The sequence below is a fragment of the Fusarium musae genome, chromosome 8 (assembly GCF_019915245.1).
Source record: "Fusarium musae strain F31 chromosome 8, whole genome shotgun sequence".
NCBI classification, from domain to species: Eukaryota; Fungi; Ascomycota; class Sordariomycetes; order Hypocreales; family Nectriaceae; genus Fusarium; species Fusarium musae.
This window is the reverse complement of record NC_058394.1, coordinates 91804-109420: the sequence shown is the minus strand read 5'-3', so window position 1 is coordinate 109420 and position 17617 is coordinate 91804. Positions and strand designations below refer to the sequence as shown.

The following is a 17617-nucleotide window of genomic DNA, read 5'->3' as shown; positions in this document are numbered from 1 at the left end:
ACGCCAGCAGCAAATATGTATTCTATTCAACTCTTAGCTCATGCGCCCAAAGATATCCATAGGCCGCGGAGTCTGCTAGTCCATGGAAGCCGCACAGAAGATGTTGTTGCGTCATTAAAAGACTGGAAAACCCTGATCTGTAGGTTAAGGCGAGACTGATGAGATAAGTCCACTTTGAAGCAACCGAGGACTTCCTGATTGGTGATCTTCACAATTGCGCCAATCATTGTCTTAGTACTCCGTATGCATCCGCTTACGGATACAGCCGAGATGAAAACGTTCCATATTTACCCCACAAGTTGGCTCGAGTCAGTTTGCTGAATCTGATTACAAATTTCAGTGCGAAAATTCCTTATACGAGTTACTAAGCTCGACGGACTTGATGGACTTAGCGGACTTAAGTGGCACTTACGATTTTATGGCTATATTCGCATAGCAATACGATTATCATATAAGTCGATTAATTCTACTATATCATTCATTTCATCAAAGTCATCGATTTACAGCTTTCTTCACAGTACAACTCTACTGAGACACTCACAGCTCCTGCATTTACAAAACCACTGTCCACCATTCATCATGTCTCCCTCTATTGCCCAGCTGCCTCTCCTTGGACCTCTCGTCGGTCTTAGCACCTGGACCTTCGCCATGGAAGGCCTGCTGTATTGGCGTCGAACTCCAGCTCTTTCCAAGTACGGTGTCTCCTTCGACCCAGAGACTGCTAAAAAGCAGAAAGCAGAGAAGCTGCCTGCATTTGTGCAGTGGCCCGCCGACAATTACAACAACCTGCTCGAGCAACCTACTCAGTTCTACGCTGTTATGCTTGCACTCAGTCTGCTGAATGTTAAGGACAAGACCATGGTGCGCCTGGCGTGGGGATATGTCGGCCTGAGAGTTATTCACAGCCTCATTCACGTCTCGTACAACAACCTGCTTCTGCGCTTCCCCACCTTTGCCGCAAGCTCCGTTGTGCTCTTGGGCATCACTGCCAAGGCGGCCTTGGAGCTTTGGTATTAAGTCTGTCGCGCATAATGAGGTCGAAGCGCAGAGCCTGGCTCGGTGGTATAAAGCATCGTTGGAAAAGAATACAAACAACTCCACTGACCTTCAAATCCTTCGATCGACTACATACAACCTTCGGCTCTACTATATGACTTAAGCCGAGTCAAAGGCGTGAGGCCACACAACTTGAACTCCAAATGGCCTCATGTATACAAGACTCTGGTGACATTTAGATGGCTTTCGATTCATCAAATTTAGGACCGCAATGGTGCATGCACCTATCAGAACTAGTATAGAAAAACCATGAATTCATTACTACCTGCTACCAGCTTACAATTTCGAACCTCACATGCAATCTTCCATCAATAACCTCAAGCAGTCACCAACGGAGACGCGACATACATATTCATAAAACCCCTCTTCAGTCTCTCAGGAATTCCAGCAATGGTCTTCAGATGGCTTATATCCCCCCATCCCAAACTCTGAGCTAAGGTGCCCACAAAGTCTTGCTGGCCCTTTTCTCCCACTGCAGGACTTACCCAAGCATCATGAATGTCTTCATACCTCTGCTTGACATCATCATTTGGCTTGACTGGAGCCCATGCATCCTCAGCCGTAACCATACCAGGGAAACTCCGTTCAGCAGTTAGCTCCTGGAGGTCTGCATCCGCAACCTTGTAGGCTGGAAATGGGTCTGGAGACATGGTTGGCTTGGGCGCAGTGACTCTCACGCCTGTCATGAGAGATGGGCTACCATTGTTGGTGTTGAGTAAATCAGCGACGTTGTTTCCACTCTGGCGTGGATCAGTTCGGCGGTCATCTAGAATGGGTCAGCTAAAGATCCGGATGCGGATACACAAAACTTACATTTTGCCCACAGAGCGCTCGGCAGCATCTGAGTATATTTCTCGAATTGCCAATCCTCCTCAGGGTTGCTTCCATCCTCATGGACTATTTGGATCTGTAGAATTGAAGACATGGGCGTTGTCATACCCATTGGCTTGCTGAAAACTTCATTGCCCTGCAAGATTGGATCCCAACTATTATTTGTTGAAACGCCGTTTATGGCCATCTTGCACTCCGCAACAAACACAAATGTGCCAGCCCGGACGGTCCAAGGGTCGTTTTGTCCCTTCTCTGGCTGATCATCAGGGTTCAGGAGTCCAGACTCAGCAAGGAAGTTGTGTGCTTCGTTCTTGGGTTTGGTAGATGTCGACGCTGCAAGGGGTTCCTGTTGTTGTTTGCCCGTGATGAGGGAAGTGGCAGACGCAAAGGAAGATGCAGGCGAGTCTTGGAGTACAAGCTCGTAGAAGTCTGACAAGCTGACTGGATCGATCTTGGGATGATGATTGCCAAAATTGATATCGAAAGCGACGATCCAGAAGTCAACATGAACGCGACCAGCAACAGGTGGTCCCCAGAGATACAGCTCAGCACCGATTTGTACTGAGATTCGAATGTGGATAAACCAGAAGTCGATACTGAACCCGACTCCGACAGAGACACCAGCTGACATGTCAAAGTAAAAGGGTCGGTAATTAATAAGGAAATTGGCGAAGGCATCAAACCAAGCAGAGAGAGGTCCTGCTTTAAACGCAGCATGGAGACGTCCACCAGCCATGCATGCCTTGGTAGTGATGGCGAAATATGCCTCTCCAGAGATCGACAGGCCGCCGCCCAAGTCCCAGCTAATACCAAGCCGAGGGGGGTTAGGGTAGCCAACAGGAACGTGGAAAGCTTGATGGTACCCGCCCAAGGTGTAGACAAAGTCTCCGATTCTGGCTCTATCGGCAAGAGGCGCATCGAACCAGTAGCAAAGGGCAAACCCGCCAGTCAAATGGCAGTTGGGACTAAGGATGTAAGAGCGAGGTGATAGCTGCGCCTCGATCTTGAGGAAGCCATAGTCAAAGTCCAAGACAGCAGCGATACCCAACTCAGCATGGGCAAGTTTAAGTCGCGAGTTGGTTGAAGGAATATCACAAGTCGCTACAGCGAAGATGCCCAGCTTCACCGAGTCACCAAACTGCACTGCAACAACAGCATCGACGCTCAGCATACGGAATGCAGAGAGTTTCATGCCAATGGCACCCCAGTAGGTGTTGTCAAGTGGCTGGAACCACCCGCCGCCGGCGGGACTGACAAGCTCCATAAGGACTTGTTGAGCATTGTCGTTGTTGCTCAGACGGCTGCTGTTGATGAACGGAAAATCCGAGACTTGGTCTACAGAAGGCAAGCGAACGCTGCTATTGTAGCCAAAGCCACCGCAGATACCGCTGATCTCAGCAAAGGCAAGTGTCATGAGCGGGCCGTTGAGCTTTGCGAAGACAAAGACACTCTGGAAGCTGTTGCTGTTTGCGAGAGTGATGACTCCGTAGAAGCCAGCTGCTTGGAACTGATAAGGACGGAAGCCGATGATAAGACCACCAGCGTAGTAGTCCATGGCACCGTCATTACCGTGGACGATGATGCCGGCGATTGTGAGGGGACGTCGATCAAAGGACGCCGCCAAACCGTCAATGTTGACACTGATTGTTGGCAGCTCATCGAGGCTCTTAAATCGGGTGTTGAGGGTGAAGCCGAGAAGAGAGAACCCAATCGGTCCAAGCTGGAACGTCGCATCAAAAGTGATAGACAATGTCTTTGCCTTGTATTTCAGACTGACGTTGCTGATGGCTATGGGTCCGGTATCCTTCTTGAATGGGGCCTGGGCACTAGAGCCTCCATCATCCATCTCCTCCTCAGTGCGTCTTCTGCCCTTTTCCTCGGCACTAGAGGCCAGTGCTTGAGATGATGAAGGTTTGGGTTTCATGAAGCCATAGCTTAGCAGACACGCGCGCTCGCCCTTGGCGACATTACGTATAATGACAGCGAAGTGACAACCAGAGGGTACAAGAAGGTCAGTTGGTTTCGCCTGGTCAGGCTTGATCTTGTCAGCAACAAGCAGCGGATCCTTTTGCATCACGCCGTTGTTGAGGAGACCCATATCCTCTCGCGTCAGGCCTGTCATTTGCCCGGGTCTATTTGGTGGCTTGGGGTCCTGGACGAATAGGAAGTACAGCTCATCGAGTGGCTGATACAGTGTACCAACAAGAGGAATCTCAAGTTCCATGTTGCCGAAGCCGTTTATGGCTGCTTTGAATAGTCTCTTGGATGGATCTTTGGGACCCCATTCAGTGCTATGGAGCTGGGAGAAGAGGAACTGGAGATGTCCAATATTGAGAGTGGCAAGGAATTGGAATGACTCGATGCCGGAGACGGCGTCTTTCATCTTATTGATATCAATGCTGAAGGCATCCTTGTTGTCACCGACTATCAGAGTGTCGTAGACAAAGTCAGGGATGTCAAACGAAGATCCGAGAAGGTCCGTGAGGATATCTCCGATAGTGGCATTCCGGTCGGCGGGATTCAGTGCCGCTGAGAATGTAAAGCCGTTAGAAGTGTAATTGAAGTCGAGGTTCAATCTCAGCCCCGCAACGACCAAGTCACCAGAGATAGTGAACGTGCTTCCCACCGATTTGGCGTTATTGCCACTCTGTTTCTCGTACGTATACTCAACGGACAAAGTGTTGATGGCAATGGAATTGATCAGCGGTCCAACGTGGTCCTTCTCGTCATCGTGGAAGAACTCAGTCAGAGCTGCGGCGTACAATCCATTGATAGAAGCCGTAAGCTCCCAAGACTTGTTGGAAGAATCGTAGCCAAGAGTTCCGACAAAGGCAGCGGGGAGATCGAACTCAGAACCCTCTGGTGGATCAATCAGGACGGAAATCCCGACGTCAAAGGTGAAGACTGAGCTGCTGCCCCAGTTGAAGTAGGTCGCCAGAACAACCTCGCCGAGATAGGGTTAGGGGGCTGAGCCTGGAGTTGGAGGGTTTGCAGTGGCTTGACAGCGAAGGGAGAATGATTCTTGGGATAGCTCAATGGATGCAAGGGTTATCTGGGAGGGCAGAGTGTCAGGGATATCGACCACAGTCTGGCCGGGGATCAGAGTGGCGATGTCGATGGAAGACGCTGGGGAAGCTGTCAAGGGCTTGAGAATGGCCCACTTCTCACCCTCTGGTTCCAAGTCGAGGTCATCCGATGCGCCAAAGTCTGTGTATAACTCGAATCAGTAAAGGCCACAGAAAGCGCAGAGGATCATGTCATTACTTACTGTTCCACAACTGTCCAGACAGAGTACCATAAGTACCGGTAGATCGATTCCAGTTATACGTGATCAAGAAGACAGGGGTGTCCTTGCTCTCTCCACGACCAAAGTTCGCAGAAACTTCGATATCGAAGGAAAAAGAGCCAAGTCTCGGATTCTGCGGATCCTTTCTTGTATCAAGCCCAACGCGCAGTCTTCGTAGGTTTGCAGCGGGCAGAACCTTTTCTCCACCTTCTTCCTTGCCAAGAATCCTATTAACAACCGTCTCAATTTCTTCATCGTCGGTGAGGCTAGCTAGCCATTGGAGTATTCCGGCAAGAGGGTCTGGTGAGAGAAACATGAAAGTAAAGTCAATCGTGGTAGCGGTGAATTCAACGCCGGCGAGCATCGAGACTGTACTACCAGCACTGCTGAGGGAGCAGTCGATGCTAAAAGTCACTTGACCAGCGAAGAGAGGCATCTCGCCATTTTCCGTAACGCCCAATTGCATTTTGCTCTTGTAGACGACGTCTGCGCTATCAATGACGAGACCTTTCAGAGCAATTGAGAATAGCTCCTGCAATGCGTCGAAGTCCGAGAGCTGGAACTGGAGACGAGTCTCAAGCCGTTTATCCGCTGATGGGACGAACCATAGAGCGTTCCTCATGGGCTTTGCATTCTCTGGTGGCTTTTTCAGGGTCACCTCGAGGGCGAGGACCGCAAGAGGGATAAAGTCCGTCATGCCTTCTTGATTGGCATTCTCAAAGACATCTTTTACTCTGATACCGGTGATGTCTTTCATGTTGGCAAAGTCAAGACCGCAAATCAACATGTTGCCGGTAGGGTCAATACCCGGCGCTTCAATGCGTGATCCGGTCTCATCGCTACCGAGAAGACCAGTTGAACCGAATGTGAAGAGCAGGACATCGCTAGCTGAGCTGAACTCAAGCGGCCACGGCTGAGAAAGGGAGAATTGGAAGCTTTCGATATTCTTTAAGTCATCGACGGCGACGGAGCCACTAGCGTCCGGATCAATGTTCTGGAACCACTTTATGGTCTCGTCAGAGCCGTCGAAACTGGCAGTTGGGCTTGGGGCTTCGGATAAGATGATGACTTTGCTGGGGTTCAAGCCAGCGACGAACTTATCCAAGTTTGTTCCTGCTGCCAGGATTTGGATGTTGTCTCCAGGACGTTGACCTGCCGAGCTGGCGTAAATGCTGTAGTTTCCAGCGTCGGATGCCCCCAACGCTCTGCCCGAGCTATTGGCATCCTTGGGGCCTGAAGACACAGTCATCTTCCTAATTGAAAGAGAAGCAGTGCCTCAATGAATGCGTCTGATCCTTGAGGGCCGAATACAGGAGGTAGTGGGAGCCTCCCCTGCGAAACTGAGTGAAGGGTACTAATAAGTCAAAATGGTAAGCTGTGAATTGGAATGTTAAGAAGTGAGTTGGGTAACTCAACTGGAAAGAGGAAGACAAGCAGCGAATAGGGTAAAGACGTAGGGAAAAGCATAGTAACTCGGTTTCTCGTCGCTCCTCAGTGACGGGGACCATGATAGACCCCGAAAAACATGCCCAGTATCCGCTCTCCCCAAAAGCAGTTACCTGGTGTTACCATCAGGACATTCCGATAAGTGCATGCCGATCAATTGATGTGCACTCAATTCAAGCGGGGTGTAAGACGAGCACAAGTCGATGCAAATGTCTCACGGCACCTCCATTTCGCCTGCAAGCTGCATGCGATGTTCAGCTTAGGCCAAAGTACCCCCACATCTCAATTGTTGGACGGGTTGTGACACAGTAATGCAGGTAGATCCAGATCCGCCGTCGTGCATCCGATACGGGCCGTGTTGTCTTGGCCTGGAGAGAGAAAAGAGGGGGAGGGAAGATGAGAGACATTGAGAAATCAAGGTACGGACGGTGAGAAGCCATGTGAAACCATCGCTTACGAAATCGGCTTCCACTTCGGATTGCCAGCTTGATGAGGTAAGTTGAGTCGGCTTCTCCTTCAATGGATACAGGGTCTCAGGCCAAGACGTGGAAGCTAGAACACCAAAGCTTCCTCATTGAAGGTTTGGTATCCTTGTTGTCGCCAACTTTCGACTCAATCTTTTCTCGGAGACAAATTACACGCATTGACAACCATGAGTGAAGATACTGCAATTCAGGACTTTGAAGTCGCTCTGGTGCCTATGCAACTGGATGCCTTCGTCCTCAATCCAGCTGTATGCGGTACAGGCACTGATCAAGACACCACGGCTCGCATCTGTCCCATCACCCAGCCCAACTACACCTTCTTGAGACTTGATAGCTTCCTGCTCCAAAGCGATGTCCAGAACCACGTCGCTCTGCACAATACCGCCCCAGCGTCTATCAACTCACGCTTGACTGACCTCGGCGGTCGTCCGGAGCCCAAACCGCTCCGCCACCGTCATGGCGTCTATGTTCACTGGACACTTCCCCGATTCTATAGATCGGGAGTTTCCTCAACAGGCTCTGTACCAGAGTCTAGAAGAAAGAAAGAGAGAATGAGACGGGGACTTGATGCTGCGTCCACTACGACTAGTGACGCTCCCCACCAAACTCCAGACTTTCTGCAGCCGCCGACACGCTGGATCGTCATCAGAAAGCTTGAGCTGGATACTATTCAGCCAACCAGTGCAAAAGACGCTTTCAAGGACCGCGAGTATGAAGCTTGGGTCGTTGAGAGCGACTATGTTTGGTCCTTAGAAGATATCCCCGTCCAGACAGATCTACAGACTGATGTAGCGCCCTTCGTGCTTGGGCATGCTGGCGATAACGTCAACATCAACGAGCAAGCTGAGGTTTTCATCGGGCGCAAGACTCCGCTTGCTGAGTGGACTGAGAATCCCAACCCGGCTACTGAACCTCCGGATATCAGTCTGCTTCGAAGTGGAAACCAGCTCTTTGCTGACTTCCAGATGCACAATGCCAACGTCTTCAGCATCTTGGACAATTTTGAGTACGGAGATAAGGAAAATCCATCGTATCTTGACTACGCCAAGGCAAGCTATTACGTCCTCGGGTGGCATTGGAAAGACACCGTTGATCCTCTTTGGAAAGCCGGTGCCGAGTTCACTCATGGAGAGATCTTGCAGTCGCTGTTCATGAATCTCCAGGGAACAGACCAAGCAAATCCTGACCCATGGATGGATCTCAAGAGCCAGATCCGTATCCTCTGTCATGGCTGCATGTACGATGTCGCTTGGGACCACGAGAACAAGCCCAAGAGTGTCCCTGCCGATGGCTTCAATGATCGCCTACGCGATCAGAAACAAGCCGCAGTCGCAGTTGGCACAACGCCAATGGACGCGTTGCTCGCGTATTGCCATGCACGCGGCGACGCCAGCGGTAATTCAGAGGACGTCGCCAAACTGGAGGAAGATATCCTTGCTCTTGAATCTCTCCTACAATCCCGTGATGATGGCGTTGAGGGACAGAGGGAAGCCAAGGACTCTGTCTACAATTGGTCTTATGATCGTTCACCAGGCGGCACGCGATATTTCTTCGCTGAGGCTGATGATAAGAGCACAAACCAGCCCAAGGAGCCTGAACCAGAAGCCATTCAGAGGATCAATGAGTTGAACCTCACTCAGGCCCTGCTTGACTCTTGCAACAGAGCGATGCTGCAGTATCGCTGGGACATGTTTTCTCTCTGGTGGAAATATGCCAGTGATTTGGGTCAGAGCGATAATCAGGGCAATGACCACAATGAAGCGTTCAAGGCTGAAGCTGGACGGATCTCAACCCGTATCAGTGGTCTCCAAGAGCGCATCACAGATCTTGAAGTGAAGGTTAAGAATCTGTTGGCGAATAGTCTCTTGGCCACGGTCGAGTCCACGAGTGAACCTGTCTTCTACGGTGGAAATGATCCTACAGTACTCATTGGCGGTATTCCGTCTGGCTGGGCGCTTGATTATCTCGATAATCTGTCCATCCGAGCGCCATATCAGACCATTCTGCACGAAGCTATACCCGGTAAACTAACCGCCATCTCGGCTCTGATGGAGGAAAGGATTCCGGCTGTTTTGACAGCAGCTGCCAGAGCGCTCATCACAGAGTTCCATGCCCTCCGACCTGACGGCGATGTCTCTGGTGAGCCACCTAATGGCAAATTTTACCCGCAATTCCACGATCAGTTGACTACCGACGAGCGTTGGCGTGATCAGTGGGGCGATAGGCAGCCATGGTTTCCTCTCTACGCTGAGTGGGAGGTAGAATACACCCACATCCCATTTGAGTTCTGGAGTCTGGATGAACACACCGCGCGCCACTCGGAGAACAAGCTCGTCAGATACGGTATTACAGTTCCATCTGATAGTGAGACTCCTCCGCCACTCTGGGAAGCTCTTTCAAGTGCTCAAAAGCAGGATTTTCGCGTCCTGTCTGGCCGTGTCCTAATTCTGCCTCAGCCCAGCTTCGCTCTTGGTGCCAAGATTAAGCAGCTTTTCCAAAACACTCCACCAAGCATCCTTGATGAGTACCTCTCAGAAGAAGATCGAGAGAATCTCCTAGCCAACATCAGTGAACTCTCTTATCTCTCTTCGCCACTATCTGGCTTCACCAGTGGCCTCGTCACCCAAGCAGAGGGCAGTCATCTCAAGCCCGAGAACAAGGTCGTCGACTCAAACGGAGAGTCCAGCTCTGTCCTCAAGGCGGCGGAATTCGAACCCGCTGGCTTAACAGGGGATAAACTCCAGCTCATCGACGGTAACTCAGCGCTTACCCCGTACGCCGCACTGGTCAACTTCACCGACAGCGATCACTGCCCCTTCAAGCCCGTTACACACGGCCAGTTTCGGTTCCGCAAGTTCAACGTCATCGACAAGTTTGGCCAGTCCCTCATGGCCATTGATCAGCGACCGCGGATTGATGGTCCACCGCCTATTTATCCCTGCATAAGCAACTTTTATGCTCCACAGGAGGTAACAATAGATGGGCAGAAGTATGCCAATACGGTGATCAAGGATAACCCGGAGCAGTCTGAGTTTCTGCAGTTGCCCCCGCAGATGAATCAGCCGGCGCGTATCAATGCCAAGTTTGTCAGGCGTATTTCTGATGACCCGAGTGGTAGCCCGGGACCTGCGACGTGGCGCCCTGTTACGGAGTGGGAGACCCCGATATGGGGATGGGTCATTACCAACTATGCCGACTACGGCATTCAGATCTTCCTCCCCGATGGTACTTTCTACCGCGAGGTTCGTGTCGGTGGGCCATTGGGTACTCTGCAGTCACCCAAGTGGTTACCCTTCAGCCCTGAGACAGATACACAGCCCACGCCTGATACGCGCGAGCTTGATATTCTCATCTCCAAGCTGGCTGATCCGAAATATCTTCTTGGTTTCTGGGGTATGATCACCACAGCGCAGCAGAAACTACCTCCAGCTCCTGATTCCTACGCTCAGTTCCTCAACTCTATTGTAGGAAAGCCACTTGCGCTCGTTAATACTGGCTGGTCTGTTGAGCTGAGCGGGCCATCTCTTGACATCCAGAGCACTCAGGCCAAGGTTGCTGATCCTGAGCGCACACTGCTGAAGCCATCGGATCCTGACGACAAGACTCCCTACTATGAACTTCAGTTGCGCCTCGGTAATGAAGAGGCTGGCTATGATGGACTTGTCGGTTACTTTGACACCGCGGATCCTGGGTCTGACCAGCTGAACTATGATAAGATCAAGACCTTCTTCGCTCCAGACGGTAACTCCACTGAGCCATTGATCCGTCTTGATACCGAACAGTATCCCATCTTTAGTCCCTTCTGGCAGCCCCCATTCTCTGGCTCCACTCCCGCCGTTGAGCCTCAAGCCTACGAGAGCCAACGCAACGCCCAAATGTCAATCTTCGGCGCCATCCTAGATCCCTTCACCCCCATCCACGCATACTCTTCATTCCTCCCAGCAGCAGAGCTCCTCCTCCCCCCGTGGACGTGGCAAAAGGCCATGGACACCATGACAGCCTTCTTCCACGCAGGACCATTGACTATGCCCGTCAATGACGTGCCAGGATATCTTGAAGCTGAGAAGCTGACAACCAAGAACTCTCGGGACATGCCGAAGCGTAACTTGCTGCTGCCTTCTCTTGGTGGAGGAGACTGGAGTTGGTTTCAGCCGTATGCTGAGGGGCAGGCTACGGCGGGGGATGAAGATCCCGGGGCTGTTTTTAATGCGTTTGGTATTGAGAAGAAGGGTGATTTGATAAAGCCTGGGTTTCAGGATGGACCGTACGCTGCTGTTGAGGGGTACTTGCAGTTGAGAAACCCTATTGTTGCTCCCAGCAATCCTCAGAATGCATGAAATGTTGTTTTGTATTTACTTCTAATCCGGCAAGTTATGATCAAAATGGAATATGTTTGAGAATTTCTACCAATCTTGGTATAAATGAATGGTCTTATCACTGTATATTGCTTTCAATCCTTCGTGCGTGACTTAAAATACGATCTTAGTGTTTCCTTCATTCACAAAGTGCTCTGTACCGATCTCAGCTCTCATGCATAAGTCTCACTAAATTCATATGAACAGCTATGTCAACTAACTAATCTCATCGGGATAGTGTACAAAGTATTCTTCCTCATCCTCAGTCTGATCTCTGGCCACGAAAAATAAATGGTTGATACCATTAGCCCGCACCACAGTAAGCTGGCTATCCTGCGAAATAGTACGACTGTCAATCAGCGTAGAATTCTGCCACCCATTTTCCGTTTTGATAGTTCGCCGAATGCCACCAGAATCACCTCTCCCGCAGTAGTAAAGAAAGACCTTGCCGTTCTCAAATACAACGCCCACTGGCGTATTTCGTTGCATGTCAGATGCTTGCTGTATTGCTGAGGCAGCTGTACAGTAATGAGTAGAGTTCATTGAAGCATGGGAATGGGATCCTTACGTTGGTCACTGCCGACGACGAACTCTACAAGGGAGCTTGTCTCGTAGATAAGGCATCGCCTATCAGTGGCGGGATCGTAATAAGCAGCGGCGAAGGAGTTGATCCAGAGACCAAAGGTCCCTGCAAGTTCAGTTCTCTGTGAAGTCTGGAGGTTGTATTCCATAAAGCATCTCCCACTAAAGTAGGTACTGAAGGTTGTTAACGATCTTGCTCTCGACTTACAACCAGCTCATATGGATGTATTACTTACTTGCTGTAGTAGACCCAGGCATTGTCTTCGTTTCTACAGGCAGCGAGCGTGGTGTTGCCAATTGGCACGCTAGCCAGGGTCTTCTGCTTTGACTCGGAAATCTCTGAGATATTGTGAAAGTCTTGTGGGGTGACTTTGAACGGGTTCTCTGTTGTAAGAGTAAAGACTCTCTCTACACCCTGGAAGTTGATACTCGCCATCTGAGATGGGTTGAGGATGTACTGGCCATTCCCGACTTCCTGGGGAGGTTGGATTGGGGCTTCAGGGTCTGCATCCTTTGTGCCTGACCAAAGAGAAAGGCCAAGCTGAGCTTTCCCCGTAGCGTAGATGAGCTTTATGACGCTATCATCGGCGCTGGTCTTGTCGATGATAGCAGTGATGGGAGCCATGATCAACTTGATTGAGTGTCAGTCTAGCGTAAGAAGCTCCAGGTTCGAGGAGAATTGATGAGCCCTTCTGTAAGTTTGGGTGGGTGGTCCAATAACCCCTTCATCTTTCCTCTTTCCTCTTTCCTCATAGCTACTCATCCTTTCGTCGTGGTCTTTGATGTTCTCTCAGGACGCATGCTTCATAACACGCCACTGAAGCACAGCGTCTGAAGTGCATGAGCTGAGCAACCTTTACTCTGGAGATGGCTTCACCCCGCTCCTGTGTCACTCCAAGGACTTTTGATCGCCTTGCCGCCAATACCTCATGTAGCTTGAGTACAGTGACTGAGGCATGTGAAACGTGTCGCAGTAAAGACGTTGGCATTGGTGCGAGGTGGCGTCGGTCCGAATGATTCCTGACGCATGTTTCACTTGACAAGTCCCGTTTGTGTCTCTTGCATATCAGATCAGATCATATTCCCGATGGTCCTTGCTTGATTAGGGATCGGTTGCATATCTCGATCTCGTTGGCACTCTGCCCCGCTCGGGCCGCATCTGACGGTCGGGACAATTTTGGTGTTACGCATGTCATGTCTCTGGGGTTGTCATCCGATAGGCTCATGCTGCTTGCCTATACTGTGCTTGAATTACAGAGACACCCCTCTTGCATGAGAAGTGACGATCACAAAGTCTATGAAAATGTGCATCAGTGGTCTCTTGGCTGCATATCGAAAAACGATCGGCCTCTGATGCCAAGGACATGCTTTTCGGCACCTACGCCTCGTTAATGCGATCGAGACAATTGCTTCAAACGGTTCAATTGTTGTTCGGAGGCGTAATCGTTTCCTTGATGGCTGATGCAGCTATTGCGCAAAAGAGGTTTTCGATTTTCTTGACTGGCAACGTGCAATCAATATTCGCCAGCTTCATCGCCCACTTTTATTACAATCAACTGCTTCTCAAGATTCTCTCATTCAGTTTCCATCTAAGAAGCCTTCTGGGCCAATTCCACTAGACACAATCTCACTCACAACTGAGTGACAAGACATCATGGGCATCTATCCTGGGGGCAAGAGTACACGCATAGACTCTCCTCGCCATCTGACAATACGGCATTCTCGCCGTATCGTCGCTGCCAATCGCCCTGAGTCCCGTCTCAGCGCCACTCAATCTGTGACCGTCCTCGCAGACGGCAAAGTCGTCGAGGATGAGATTGATCCATTGCCCCCAGGCGAACAAAAGCTCAATTCATTCTGGGCCCCAGGCATTGAAGCGGGCCCCAAGCACATCATCTCTGTGAAGCAAAACATTAAGGCAAACGGGGATGAGCTCAACTTGGAGGCAGAGCAGCCTTTCTACGTTGATGCACCGCAATTTTCTCTCCCTGATGGCAGCATTCACTCTACATATCCTCCAGCGGGGTACAGTGATGATCATAGGATCTTGCCGCATGTCGTCTTGACGGATCCGCATCTCCCGTGGGAGAGACTGGGGAGCCCAAAGGGCGGGAGCAACAAGGCTCTCAAGGCGCAGATGAATAGAGTGGCCTTGGGCGCGGAGAAAGCTAGCAACATACCGCGCAATCGTGTTTCGTGGCTTGTCGTTCTTGCATTCGCCCAAGATGAACTTCGTCTGCCCCCGGAGGATCTTGATGGCTCAGGCAGTCTGTTCAGCAATACCAGTGATGGTGTTCTCAAACCGGTCAAGCAATCGTCCACAATGACGGTCAACATGAGCATCGACGACTTGTGGAAGTTAAAGTCCGAGGTTACGACGCCCGTCACGAGTAGCCTTGGTCCAGCTTCTATGAAGAATAGCCGTGGAGACTTCATCTTTGTGCATCCAGAGCTGTTCACCAGCCTTTTCTCGACCTTTGATGACAAAGGCAATCGCGTCAAGGGCAGTGGACCAGATACATCCCAGTATAAGTATCTTTCCCACGTGCGCAAGATCAACGGCTCTGGCATGGCTCTCGCTGGTGTTGAGGACACAGCTGTCTTTAGCATCGTCGTCGGCAACAGATCTGGGCCACTTGACAATGTCATTCCGACCACCATGTGCGCACATCTCGTCTCTATTGAAGGCGTGGAAGCCATGAGCTATCCGAGCCAGGACCACCGATACGTGGCGCTCTGCTCTTTGTACAGCTGGAACTACACAGTACTGCCACCAAATACACTCAATGTTCCAGATGCTTTTGAGAACCTTGGTCGCACACTAAGCGTGTTACGGGCTCCAGATGAAATTATAGCCCCTCTCAAAGCATCTAACGACAAGTCCCAACAACTTGTTGGTCGTCGTCTGAGCGATGGGTATACCTTGGTCAAATACCGCGTTCAGACAGGCGAGGCAACTGTGGCGCTCTATCGAGGCCCATTTACTCCCACGTACGTGCCTACCTTGGATCATTTGACCAAGTGCTCAACCTCGGGTGTGGACTTGAAGATCCTTGATAAGAATTTAGGCATAATGGATGTGACATACTCTGTCGCCTGGCAGGTTGGCCGTACTATGGCCCTCGGCGATCAAGCATTTGTCGCGGCGCTGGGACGTGTCAGAACTGCGGTACATGCCGCCGCAGCGAAACATGTCAAGATCAATGCTGTGAAAGATGTCAAGGATATTGCATTTCGTACTCGCGACGATCTCCTGCAGGACCTCGCGTCCATGGTGAAGGGTCTTGCTGACATCCATCTCCAAAAACGTGGTTCGGAGCCTCAAGTGCCCGGGGATGCTCCTGATAGAAGACACCCTGGCATTCCCAGGTTCAGACATGGAGGGGCCAAGAAGCGATGGCACCACAAGAAGCTCCAACGTCGTGATCGACCAACACTCTCATTCGAGTCTCCTCTCTTTCAGGACAAGTACCCAGCTGCTGCGCTCGACTCTGTTCGCAAACTGGCTGCAAGTCGATCCGGTGACCCATACGATGAGACCAATGATCCGCAGTCCTCAGACTGGATGACTGTGCTCTCGTGGCTGATTGACCGTATGTTTCTCGTGGGTGTGCCAGCGCACTGTCTTATACCTGATCCAAGTTACCTGCAGGAAGAGAACCTGCGCTTCTTCCATATCGACAAGAACTGGGTCGACGCTCTGATTGATGGCGCTCTATCCCTCGGTAACCATTTCGGTACTGATGAGGATCGAGTCGCTATCAAGAAAGCACTCAATGACTACATCGGTCGCACGCCAGATGGGATGGCCCATCGTGTCCAGATTCCTGCTTACGGTTTCTATCTCCGCTCAGACCTGGTGACAATGTTCCCAGATCTTCGCGTCGAGGTCTTACCCGATGATAGCGCCCTCAGAGCTGCTAGCCAAGATCCTCCTGCCGGGGCACCACTTCTACGACATGAGATTGTCGCAGATGGTGTTATGATGGCATTCATGGACCGAGTCCCTGGCTCTGCGCAGTTTTCATCTCTTGTGTTTACACAGCCGGCTCATCAGCAGCGGTTCGCTGTTGCTCGTGGTCTAAACACTGAGGAGATCAAGGTCGATATCAGACGGCAGTATACGGTTGACCAGGCCACCAGAGAGACAGACAAGGACAGACACAAGGCGCTCAAAGAAGTTACATACAGTCCAACCACAGAAAAGAACATCTTCACGTGGAACTCTATCCGCGGTCAAAGTCTCAATGACTTGCGTATACTACGCCTGCCCGCCTTTGCAGACCTGCAGCTCGAAGTGTTGCGGGATAAGATGGGGAAGCCAGAGGGATCTGGTATATCTTACTTTGTGGATGACACTTCGACTTCTGCACTGTTTGCTATGCAGCTCAATGATCCTATTTATAACTTGACCATCAACATGGCTGACCGTGCTATGGCCGTGCAGGCGATAGCAGACCTGGCTCCCCCAGACATGGGAGACGGAAGCCCGGAGCTGAGAACTATCAACATGATGGAGGCTGTTAGGCTCAAAAAGCTTTCTGTCCCAGGTGCAGACGTCTCTGCAGCGCCAGTTGGGAATGAGCCACATGATGAGGATGATTACAACGATACAGGTCGTGAGGATAGCTTCACGAGAGCTGAAGACTATATTTCTCCGCTGGATATTGTCTCGAACTACCTCTCACCTCATGTTCGAGCGATGCCGCTTCATCGAGGGCAAGATGTCATTGATACAGACAACAGCCCCTCCATCACCCATGGGAGCGAAGTTGGGCCCCGCCACTTCAAAGACAAGCCATCTGGTTCTGAGCCAGCATCAGCACCTAGATTTCTGATGCGAGTCAGCAGCAACCAGGCTGGCATCGGCAATAAGAGCCAGATCGTTCTCGACAGATGGAATCTTCCCCAGGACCTCATCTTCTCTATCGTCCTGAAGCAGAGCGAGATCAATCAGTACCTCCTCATGGAAGTCACTATTGACATCACATTGGGCTCACCCAACGATGCTACCTATGCTTTGATGTCGAATTACACGGGACCTGGCGCACACATGTTGACCAATCTACGCTTCAATGTGATTCCAACGACGTTTTATGATCAGAACCAGAACAGGTACTACTTGCGTATTCGCCTACTGCCTAGAGCTGAGAAGGGTTGGGTCATGGCGCCGGCTGTGCCTGAGCTGAGCTTTCTGCTTGGCTTGGCCAGTATCAATCCTCCTGCTGGAACTAAAACTGCGGTTATTCGGTCTCGGGCGAGATATTGTAGAAATCCTGCGCTCGACCTAGTGGAGCCTAATGTGATGATAGTGCAGAATCCTGATCTGTCTGTTGAAGTAGTTAAGCATTAGGGAGAATGGAAAGAAGGATGTAGTCTGAAGGTATCAACGTTCAACTGTCACGATTCCACTATGTAATCACGATCATTAATCTCTCCTGAGTCTATGTCACTTCCTTCAAGGAATACTATCCATACAACGCCTCATTTCGACAAGTGAACTGTCTTATGCAAGAGTTCCATCTAACCATCAACCTCTGTTGGAGCTGCGAGATACGCGGGACGAAGTCCAACAA

The 17617-nt window shown here is 50.8% G+C and overlaps 5 protein-coding genes across 5 annotated transcripts; 3 read left to right on the top strand and 2 right to left on the bottom strand.

The window, feature by feature from the left end:
* Window positions 1-579: 579 nt before the first annotated feature.
* Window positions 580-1017, top strand: J7337_010244 (uncharacterized protein; the record flags this gene model as incomplete). The annotated part of the gene is made up of 1 exon (XM_044827830.1): window positions 580-1017. The coding sequence occupies one exon, from the start codon at window positions 580-582 to the stop codon at window positions 1015-1017; it is 438 nt and encodes a 145-aa protein (XP_044676384.1).
* A 472-nt stretch (window positions 1018-1489) lies between these two features.
* J7337_010243 (uncharacterized protein) lies at window positions 1490-6422 on the bottom strand (the record flags this gene model as incomplete). The annotated part of the gene is given in 5 exon segments (XM_044827829.1): window positions 1490-1528; window positions 1542-1822; window positions 1870-4831; window positions 4970-5094; window positions 5156-6422. 5 exon segments carry the CDS (start codon window positions 6420-6422, stop codon window positions 1490-1492), a joined length of 4674 nt encoding a protein of 1557 aa, XP_044676383.1.
* An 849-nt stretch (window positions 6423-7271) lies between these two features.
* J7337_010242 (uncharacterized protein) lies at window positions 7272-11441 on the top strand (the record flags this gene model as incomplete). Its single annotated transcript, XM_044827828.1, has 1 exon — window positions 7272-11441. One exon carries the CDS (start codon window positions 7272-7274, stop codon window positions 11439-11441), a length of 4170 nt encoding a protein of 1389 aa, XP_044676382.1.
* Window positions 11442-11675: 234 nt separating this feature from the next.
* On the bottom strand, window positions 11676-12666 carry J7337_010241 (uncharacterized protein; the record flags this gene model as incomplete). The annotated part of the gene is made up of 3 exons (XM_044827827.1): window positions 11676-11977; window positions 12028-12203; window positions 12278-12666. 3 exons carry the CDS (start codon window positions 12664-12666, stop codon window positions 11676-11678), a joined length of 867 nt encoding a protein of 288 aa, XP_044676381.1.
* A 1029-nt stretch (window positions 12667-13695) lies between these two features.
* J7337_010240 (uncharacterized protein) lies at window positions 13696-17394 on the top strand (the record flags this gene model as incomplete). The annotated part of the gene is made up of 1 exon (XM_044827826.1): window positions 13696-17394. The coding sequence occupies one exon, from the start codon at window positions 13696-13698 to the stop codon at window positions 17392-17394; it is 3699 nt and encodes a 1232-aa protein (XP_044676380.1).
* Between the last annotated feature and the right edge of the window lie 223 nt (window positions 17395-17617).